This window comes from Diorhabda carinulata, chromosome 12, assembly GCF_026250575.1.
Source record: "Diorhabda carinulata isolate Delta chromosome 12, icDioCari1.1, whole genome shotgun sequence".
Lineage (NCBI taxonomy): Eukaryota > Metazoa > Arthropoda > Insecta > Coleoptera > Chrysomelidae > Diorhabda > Diorhabda carinulata.
This window is the reverse complement of record NC_079471.1, coordinates 1053099-1063430: the sequence shown is the minus strand read 5'-3', so window position 1 is coordinate 1063430 and position 10332 is coordinate 1053099. Positions and strand designations below refer to the sequence as shown.

The window sequence follows — 10332 nt, the reverse complement described above, 5'->3', positions numbered from 1 at the left end:
CTTTTTATCCCTGGCAATCGCAACGAGAAAATAAAAGATAATTGAAGGTATATTTATGATATATTTTTATTACAGGTGTTACAATTAAAAAAATAATCTCTTCAAACACATTAGGTGAAGTATAGCCGAAGGAAAAACGGTCCTGTTAACAAAATATTAAAATTTATTAATTATTGAAAGACGTTCATCCATCAAAATAATATTATACGAGGGGGCTAATGTATATATATATATATAAAAAAAATATTTTACACTTATAAATTATACACATATAGAAAAATGGAGTGTGAAACACGAGCAAAATATTTTTTAAATAATGAAAAAGAAGAGGAAAACAAAGGGGACAAATGATTGAATTTTTTCATTCATCAATGTATGATTAATGAGAAAGAGTGACGTTTTCTGTTCAAAAGGAAAAAATATTTTAATCGTATCACAATCCCCTTTAAAATTGTATGATATAAAAAAAATTATTACTCGTTATATTTACATATTATCAATGTTGAGGTATAAGGAGATTCGGTAAAAAAGCGACGATTAAAAAGGGGCCTTAATAAAACTCAAACTGTGTACCAGGTAACTTTCGAAAACCTTCTTTAACATTATGGTACCGTTACCAAATACTATGATTAAAATCGATAAATTTGGCTTCCGCAACCACAATATTCTTCAGATTCATTCTCTAGCAAGTATGGGTTGATTTATTCCTAGAAAAAAGCTCTAGAACAAGAAATAGCACTTAAATAAGGAAAGGTGGGACTTTGATCTATCTTGAAGGAAACTATATCGATGAATTTGGCTTCCGTAACCACAATATTCTTCAGATTCATTCTCTAGTGAGTATTGGCTGACTTATTCCCAGAAAAAAAGCTCTAGAACAAGAAATAGCACTTAAATAAGGAAAGGTGGGACTTTGATCTATCTTGAAGGAAACTATATCGATGAATTTGGTTTCCGCAACCACAATATTCTTCAGATTCATTCCCTAGTGAGTATTGGCTGACTTATTCCCAGAAAAAAAGCTCTAGAACAAGAAATAGCACTTAAATAAGGAAAGGTGGGACTTTTATCAATCTTGAAGGAAACTATATCGATGAATTTGGCTTCCGTAACCACAATATTCTTCAGATTCATTCTCTAGTGAGTATTGGCTGACTTATTCCCAGAAAAAAAGCTCTAGAACAAGAAATAGCACTTAAATAAGGAAAGGTGTGACTTTTATCAATCTTGAAGGAAACTATATCGATGAATTTGGCTTCCGTAACCACAATATTCTTCAGATTCATTCTCTAGCAAGTATGGGTTGATTTATTCCTAGAAAAAAGCTCTAGAACAAGAAATAGCACTTAAATAAGGAAAGGTGGGACTTTGATCTATCTTGAAGGAAACTATATCGATGAATTTGGTTTCCGTAACCACAATATTCTTCAGATTCATTCTCTAGTGAGTATTGGCTGACTTATTCCCAGAAAAAAAGCTCTAGAACAAGAAATAGCACTTAAATAAGGAAAGGTGGGACTTTTATCAATCTTGAAGGAAACTATATCAATGAATTTGGCTTCCGTAACCACAATATTCTTCAAATTCATTCTCTAGTGAGTATTGGCTGATTTATTCCCCAAAGAAAAAGCTCTAGAAAAAGAAATAGCACTTAAAAAAGGAAAGGTGGGACTTTGATCAATCTTGAAGGAAACTATATCGATGAATTTGGCTTCCGTAACCACAATATTCTTCAGATTCATTTCCTAGTTAGTATTGGCTGATTTAACTTCAGAAAAAAAGCTCTAGAACAAGAAATAGCACTTTAATTTAATTTCGATGAACTAGATTGAATATTATACGATTGTTACTCTTAATTTCATGCAAAAAACATTCTCTTATTTCAATTATCAATAATTGCGATTCGATATAATAAAAATTATATTAAATTATGTGGAAAATTGAATGGGACGTTCAATTTGAACATTTTAAGGTAGGAAAAAGATTTTTATATAAAAGAAATATACATAAAAGTGGATATTTGTGATTAAACAGAACCGATTTCAGTGCAACACCATAACACGGTTAAAGTGAGACGTTTCGATGAAAATATGACTTAAAAATCAAATTTTAATAAAAAAAAACTACCAATAACTTGATTGTTTCCCAATAAATCTCTTCCCGGAACGAATAAAAAGTTGATCGAATGAATATACCTCAACATATATTTTTTTTTTTGTTAAAACCGCAACTTATGTACCCCGTATCGTCAGTCTTGGCAAGAAAATTTTTCATATCTATAGAAGGTAACTATAATTTGGAATTTTCGAAATTCAAAGACGACGATAGTTTAACGATGGCAGGTCCATTTTCGGTGACTATAAGCGGTTGTGATTGTTTATCCAACGTTTCATTGGATACTTCGATGATGGTTTTATCGTCAAGACTTTTGGTAGTCGGTTTACCATCGTTTATGGAATGGAAAAATTGACTGCGTAATATAGCTGCCTGCGAAAAATATTTCTTCGGCTTTTCGTCTATTTCTATGCACACACTGTCGTTGCTAAGGGTATCGCTGATCTATAACACAAGTTTTCCTTTTTATTATCCACATACGTATATAAATTGATGAAAAAAATGGTCAAAAACTCACTTTGTCAGCGGCATTGGATTTTGAAAGTGCATACATCGTGGCACATCTTGCTCGAAAGCTACAACTGCTACCGATGCTAGTTTTCTCAGCTTGAGAAGACGTTATAAAACTGACGTTATCATCGAATCTTACTCTTTCTGACGTACAGTCTTCTGTGGTAATACAACTACAAGAATCACTACCCGGAGCCTGTAATTATAATAATTCAACAATACCATTGGAAATATGTTAAATAAAAGGGTTCGGAGTACCTTATAATTTAGCATTGATCCTGCTAAAGCCCTAACACTAGCTCCCGCATCGTCTGTTATACTTGCATTCATCGATTCGCTTAAACTGCTAAGGCTAAACCTTTGTGCGGATGCTAGATCCGCTTGGACTTCTAATCTTTGACCGGCTTGATTTAAACTACCGGCTAAAGCAACTGTACTAGCGGATTCTCTGTAAATCGATAATAAAACGTTCAAGACATGTTAAATATTTTCAAGAAATCGTAGACGTGACAAAGTTAGGTTAGTTTTTATATATGAATATTAAATTCTTTCGAATTTGTATAATTTACAGTACTCTAACAATAATACATACGAATATAATAATTTTCTTCTTAAATCAAACAGTATGAGGATAGATTTTGTTTCTTCGTAAACACAAATGATATTATTGACATTCACGCACGAAAACTACGTTAAAATACCGAACGTACAACAAATCACGTTAAAATTTAAATAAAAACTATGAACAAATTTGTTTTAATTAAACGTAAACTTTAAATCACATAAAAATCCAAAAAAAACACTCGAAAGTAGTTCAAATGTCCATTATACATCATAACAATTACCGATTTTTAGGTTAGGTTAAAACTTGATGGATGTCATTTAAACAACGTTGCCGGATTTTAAAAGTAGTACCAAAAATGAGGAAACGACAATATAAATTGATAACAAAAAAAAAAATTTTTACCTGTCTATATCTCTAAGTACTTGACTACCGCTAGCGAGTGATAGACTGGCTTCCCCTATTGAAGGATTAGGTCCTTTGGTGCTGACCGCATCAATAGAAGTTGCATCGGCAGCTCTTGAAGTAATTACATTTGAATCTTCCGAAGAAGTAGAACCTCCGCAACCTCCCGAACGACATAAAGACACAGGTACGACGCCGTACACGTAAAATAGTAAAATTGGTACCCCGATACCTACAGCTAAACCGGCCAAAATGGGAGATACTAATACCTATAATAAAAAAAATAAAATAAAAAAAAAATTGAACCTAACCTAAACGTTCGTTATCGTTTTGGTTGTTAGCACGTTCCCCTGTATAAATATATAAATGATTCGTACAATTTTATCAATTTGGTGAGTCCGATTCTGTATTATACTACTGCGCATTCGTGTCACTCCCTTCTACCTAACGAATTTCCAGGAGCTGGTAGTAACCCCCCTCCAATTACTGGAAAACATCCACCGTCTACAGTTCTAGTGTAGCTCTGTCTGTTCAACTAGAAAGATCGATGACGATTTATTCGGATTTGTTCATAGTAACGTGAAACTCTATTAGAAAAATCGAGGTATGATTTTGACGGAATTGTTTTTTAAGTTTCGAAAATTTGTGAATGTTCGAATTTGGTAATCGAATGTGATAGTGGAAAATATACAGGAATATGTAGTTTTGAACTTATATTATTGCACGTATCCCGAATATAAGCATTTCAACAATTCTAAATCAAATTTTCTTCTTCTGTTTCAATTATTATTTCTATATAACCGTAAATTTTACGTTTTACGTTTAATAAAAAACAAAGTAAGTATATCGAGTAGTTTTGAGGTTATATCAGTTAACAAAGAATAAATATAACGCCATCTAACGTGCACGCTACTCATTAGGTTATGTCAAAATTACTTTTATACCAATGGAATTATTAATTTAACGGATAAATATGTTCAACAGAGCCGGACTTGACGATTTTATCTCGTAATAAAATTATTATTGTCTCTGTTTTTATGTAACTTTATGAAATTTTAAACAAAACGATGAGTCATTCAATTAGAAACAAATTATTTTTGTATAATAAGTCATAAATACGATACTTTTCATGTTAATTCGATACGGGACGTGTTCAAAAAAAATTTAAATCAAATTTTGATATTTATAAAAATTTCGAGATTATAAAGAAATCATTTTAAAATTTTAACGTTTATTTAAATACTTTATATTATATGATAAATATATATAGGGTCGTCCAAAAAGTATTATTCAATTCGGAATCGATGTATTATGGATATTTCGAAATTTTTTGAGTAGTTTCATAATTACATCAGTGGTTTAGTGATAAAATATTCGAAATATAATTTTTTTCGAAAAATAGTCTGGCGTTATTCAAACCATACACGACGCATCTTTTAAATGACTAAATTAACTTTTTCGAGGTTGAAAAAACAGAAAAAACGGATGAAATTTTACTGAGAATATAGCGACGTGCATCAAACCGAACACCATCAATGGACTGCACTGACTGACCGACATAACCTCAAATTCTACTCGTGAAACGTATAACACCATCTACTATAAAAATAGGAAAAGTTTTTTCCAAATAATTCATAAATTAAATTGCGTCTAATTCAAATGCCAAATTTTATTATCGCAAATTCTCCTTTAAATAAACCGAACACCGGAGGGATTACCTGTAAAGGTATGACTGCACATGTTAATCGGACGTCAGTAACGTTCAATGTATATAGATGTCGATTTTTGTCTATTTATATCAATTGTGGTCTATTGAAGTCGATTGTTGTCCATCCAAGTCGAATGATGTCCTATAGAAGTCGATTGATGTCTATTGAAGTCGATTGATGTCCATCCAAGTCGAATGATGTCCTATCGAAGTCGATTGATGTCAATTTTTGTCTATTTATGTTCTAATAAGTCGATTGATGTCTTTCCAAGTCGAATTATGTCTATTGAAGTCGAATTATGTCCTATAGAAGTCGATAGATGTCAATTTTTATCTATTTATGTTCTAATAAGTCGATTGATGTCCATCCAAGTCGAATGATGTCCTATCGAAGTCGATAGATGTCAATTTTTATCTATTTATGTTCTAATAAGTCGATTGATGTCCATCCAAGTCGAATGATGTCCTATCGAAGTCGATTGATGTCAATTTTTATCTATTTATGTTCTAATAAGTCGATTGATGTCCATCCAAGTCGAATGATGTCCTATCGAAGTCGATTGATGTCAATTTTTGTCTATTTATGTTCTAATAAGTCGATTGATGTCTTTCCAAGTCGAATTATGTCTATTGAAGTCGAATTATGTCCTATAGAAGTCGATAGATGTCAATTTTTATCTATTTATGTTCTAATAAGTCGATTGATGTCCATCCAAGTCGAATGATGTCCTATCGAAGTCGATTGATGTCAATTTTTGTCTATTTATGTTCTAATAAATCGATTGATGTCCTTCCAAGTCGAATTATGTCCTATAGAAGTCGATTGATGTCTTTCCAAGTCGAATTATGTCTATTGAAGTCGAATTATGTCCTATAGAAGTCGATAGATGTCAATTTTTATCTATTTATGTTCTAATAAGTCGATTGATGTCCATCCAAGTCGAATGATGTCCTATCGAAGTCGATTGATGTCAATTTTTGTCTATTTATGTTCTAATAAATCGATTGATGTCCTTCCAAGTCGAATTATGTCCTATAGAAGTCGATTGATGTCCATCCAAGTCGAATGATGTCCTATAGAAGTCGATTGATGTCCATCCAAGTCGAATGATGTCCTATCGAAGTCGATTGATGTCAATTTTTATCTATTTATGTTCTAATAAGTCGATTGATGTCCATCCAAGTCGAATGATGTCCTATCGAAGTCGATTGATGTCAATTTTTGTCTATTTATGTTCTAATAAGTCGATTGATGTCTTTCCAAGTCGAATTATGTCTATTGAAGTCGAATTATGTCCTATAGAAGTCGATAGATGTCAATTTTTATCTATTTATGTTCTAATAAGTCGATTGATGTCCATCCAAGTCGAATGATGTCCTATCGAAGTCGATTGATGTCAATTTTTGTCTATTTATGTTCTAATAAATCGATTGATGTCCTTCCAAGTCGAATTATGTCCTATAGAAGTCGATTGATGTCCATCCAAGTCGAATGATGTCCTATAGAAGTCGATTGATGTCCATCCAAGTCGAATGATGTCCTATCGAAGTCGATTGATGTCAATTTTTATCTATTTATGTTCTAATAAGTCGATTGATGTCCATCCAAGTCGAATGATGTCCTATCGAAGTCGATTGATGTCTATAGAAGTCGAATGATGTCCTATAGAAGTCGATTGATGTCAATTTTTGTTTATTTATGTTCTAATAAGTCGATTGATGTCCATCCAAGTCGAATGATGTCCTATAGAAGTCGATTGATGTCAATTTTTGTCTATTAATGTTCTAATAAGTCGATTGATGTCCATCCAAGTCGAATGATGTCCTATAGAAGTCGATTGATGTCAATTTTTGTCTATTTATGTTCTAATAAGTCGATTGATGTCTATAGAAGTCGAATGATGGCCTATAGAAGTCGATTGATGTCCATCCAAGTCGAATTATGTCTATTGAAGGCGAATGATGTCTATTGAAGTCGAATGATGTCCTATAGAAGTCGATTGATGTCCATCCAAGTCGAATTATGTCTATTGAAGGCGAATGATGTCTATTGAAGTCGAATGATGTCCTATAGAAGTCGATTGATGTCAATTTTTGTCTATTTATGTTCTAATAAATCGATTGATGTCGATCAACGAATAGAATAACCTGATTTCAGCATTCAATAAAATACGATCGAGTCAATTGGTTGTTAAAGAAAAATGTCCGATAGCGAAGAAGATTCGGTCAGTAGCATCGATTGGCCCGTAAAAGATGAATGGCTTCGAGCCGTCGTCAAACAACACCACAAAGATATATTGGATCCTACTATAACTGTTCTAGATCATTCGATACGGCCGGGTTGCGAAAGCGGCGAAAGTGTCCTTAGCGATATTTTAGCTGTCGCCGTTCAATATAAATTGAGGTAAATCTTTTATTTCTTCTTTTTTCTTCATTATCGATCGTCCCACTAAACCAGCGCACGGTTCAAATATACAACCCGACGATATTTCGATACTCGAGTTACGGAATGCCTCGAAACGGAATATTCTAGAAAAGTATATAATCGTATATAAAATAGAACCGTATCGAATGTATAAAACACGCGTCGTTTTAGTGGGATAACTCCGTGTCGCCCGTTTGCGTCGTAAAACGGATTTTTTTATTTATTTTTTTTTTTTTTTCGATTCCGTTCCAGGGAAGAAGCCGCCGGAACGACGCACACCATATGTTTCATAATAAAACTTTTGCCGCAAGATCCGTTCAGTAGATTTTTCGTTACCGAAGCCCAATTCGATCTTAGGGAAATCAAATTTTACACGCAAGTAAGTGATTTTCGTCTTTGGCGCACAACAACCTTTAAATATAGTTAGAAACACGAAAATATCGATTATCTTTAAAACTCGTCCGCCGATGAAAACCGTCAAGCAGGTACTGTTTCAAAAAATTTTAATCGATCTAAAGTTTGGCGATTTTCAATTTGCGGCAGAGTTTTACACAAAAAAAGTCGTCGAACTCCAGCGCCATCTGATAGACACGTCGCGCTTCCAATTTCACCGACCAAACTGTTAGATTTGAATGCCCCAAGTTAGTATGAGCGCTCAACGATGTCCCGGCGACATTCTGGATATTTTTTCAGCCATTTTGTCATAATAAACTGATTGTCATCGCCATGTTGCCAAATGCGCGGATTTTTACACGAGATTTAGTGATTTTCGTCTTTGGCGGTTAGAAATTTATCGCCCGCCCCGCACAACAACCTTTAAATATAGTTAGAAACCCAAAAATCTCGATTATCTTTGAAACTCGTCCGCCGATGAAAACCGTCAAGCAGGTACTGTTTCAAAAAATTTTAATCGATCTAAAGTTTGGCGATTTTCAATTTGCGGCAGAGTTTTACACAAAAAAAGTCGTCGAACTACAGCGCCATCTGATAGACACGTCGCGCTTCCAATTTCACCGACCAAACTGTTAGATTTGAATGCCCCCAAGTTAGTTTGAGCGCTCAACGATGTTTCCTCCAAGTCCCAGCGACATTCTGGATATTTTTTCAGCCATTTTGTCATAATAAACTGACCGTCATCGCCATGTTTGCCAAATGCGCACTCTAATACGATTGGATCGTCGTGACGTTGAGGTTTCGAAGTGGCGTGGCGTGGCGTGTCGCTAGTTAATAACGATTTTAAACGACCGTATTTGATTTTTTGAATTAGGTGGTGCCGGATTTAGAAGAATTTAGATTGAATGCGGCCAACGGCGAAGACGTCCGACTTCCGATTCCGAAATGTTATTACGCACATTATACGGCAGGTAATCGTAATATCGTCGCTTAAAATCGCACATTTTTTTTTTCTGTTTTTTTTTTCGGTTGCAGGAACGAACGATCCGGAACCGACGCCGCCGGAATCCGTCCTGATATTGGAAAATATAAAAAAATTGGGCTACAGGAGCGCCGATTTCGCCAGAGGTTTAACGCTACGCCAAACGAAGGCGGCCGTGGAAGCGATAGCGCGCGTGCACGCCTTGTCGCTATGCACAAAAATAAAAGAAGGAAAATCGATAACGGAACGCTACCCTTTCCTATTCCAAACGAACAGGGCGTCCGATTCGTACCAACAATTAGTGGAACGCGGTCTACCTCAACTAGCCCGATTTTTGGAGCGGAGAGCCGGTCTGGAGGCGGTTCTCGCGGCTCTGGATCGTCTCCGATCCCGCACCAAGGATATAATCGAGAATCTGTTGGCGCCGGAAGAACCGATGGCGCTGATAACGCACACGGATTTTTGGTGCAACAATTTGATGTTTAGAGGCGGCGAAGAGAATTGCGAATGCGCCATACTCGATTGGCAAATGGTCACTTACAGTAGACCGACCAACGATTTGGCTCTGTTGTTGAATAGCAGCGTGCCGGCCGAACTCCGCAGACTCCACACCGGATCCCTGTTGGACGGCTATTGGAGTTGTTTGACGGAAAATTGCGGGAAATTGAAGCTCGACGTCGAAAGCGAATTGGGATACGACAGAAAGAAACTCGACGGGGATTTCAGGAAATCGCAATTGTTGGCTCTGTTGCTGTGTATCGGTTCGGTGGATCTGGCGATCGGTAACGCGCAAATGGAGGAACGTTTGTTGGAATTGCTCAGAGATTTGTTCGACGAGGGTTTGCTGGACGCGGACGTGGCGTTAAAAGCTCAACATTAAGTGATATATGTAAAAAATAAAAAAAAAAAAAAAGAATTTTTGCTGTTGGCGGTTATTTTCGTATTTATTCCGTCTTATATTTAATGTAATTCGTGGATTGCTTATTAAACTATTTCATTCATACCGAATTGTGTCGATTTTATTTATTTGAAACCCCTTTCGGCGATGCGACGACGAAAAAACAATTTTCCGTACTTTTCCATCGCGCCTCGTATATACGGAATCTCGTGGCGTTATTTCATTCGGTTTCGTAGTAGAATAATTGACGCAGTTGACGCGCTTCACTTCAATTTACTAAGAGGTTTTGGTTAGAGAACGTTTTATAGACTCGATCGTGTCGCTTCGATGGAAT

General features: G+C 35.2%; 2 protein-coding genes across 6 annotated transcripts in view; one reads left to right on the top strand and one right to left on the bottom strand.

The window, feature by feature from the left end:
* Nucleotides 1–41: 41 nt before the first annotated feature.
* The window catches only part of LOC130899857 (E3 ubiquitin-protein ligase RNF19A-like), a 33072-nt gene continuing 22781 nt past the window's right edge, over nt 42–10332 (bottom strand). For all 4 annotated transcript variants that reach the window (XM_057810007.1, XM_057810008.1, XM_057810009.1 and 1 more), the window contains 4 exons: nt 3593–3861; nt 2884–3073; nt 2633–2821; nt 42–2559 (listed from right to left, as the gene is read on the bottom strand). In XM_057810007.1, coding sequence (XP_057665990.1) covers nt 2290–2559; nt 2633–2821; nt 2884–3073; nt 3593–3861 — 918 coding nt within the window. In that variant the 3' untranslated portion in view covers nt 42–2289. The remainder of the gene's footprint in view (nt 2560–2632; nt 2822–2883; nt 3074–3592; nt 3862–10332) is intronic.
* Nucleotides 3879–10108, top strand: LOC130899858 (uncharacterized). 2 transcript variants are annotated; one of them, XM_057810011.1, is made up of 5 exons: nt 3879–4429; nt 7459–7704; nt 7978–8104; nt 8993–9089; nt 9154–10108. In XM_057810011.1, exons 2-5 carry the CDS (start codon nt 7502–7504, stop codon nt 9978–9980), a joined length of 1254 nt encoding a protein of 417 aa, XP_057665994.1. In that variant the 5' UTR covers nt 3879–4429; nt 7459–7501; the 3' UTR covers nt 9981–10108. The 2 variants fall into 2 exon arrangements, with proteins under 2 accessions (XP_057665994.1, XP_057665993.1); XM_057810010.1 differs by having other exon boundaries at nt 3880–4196.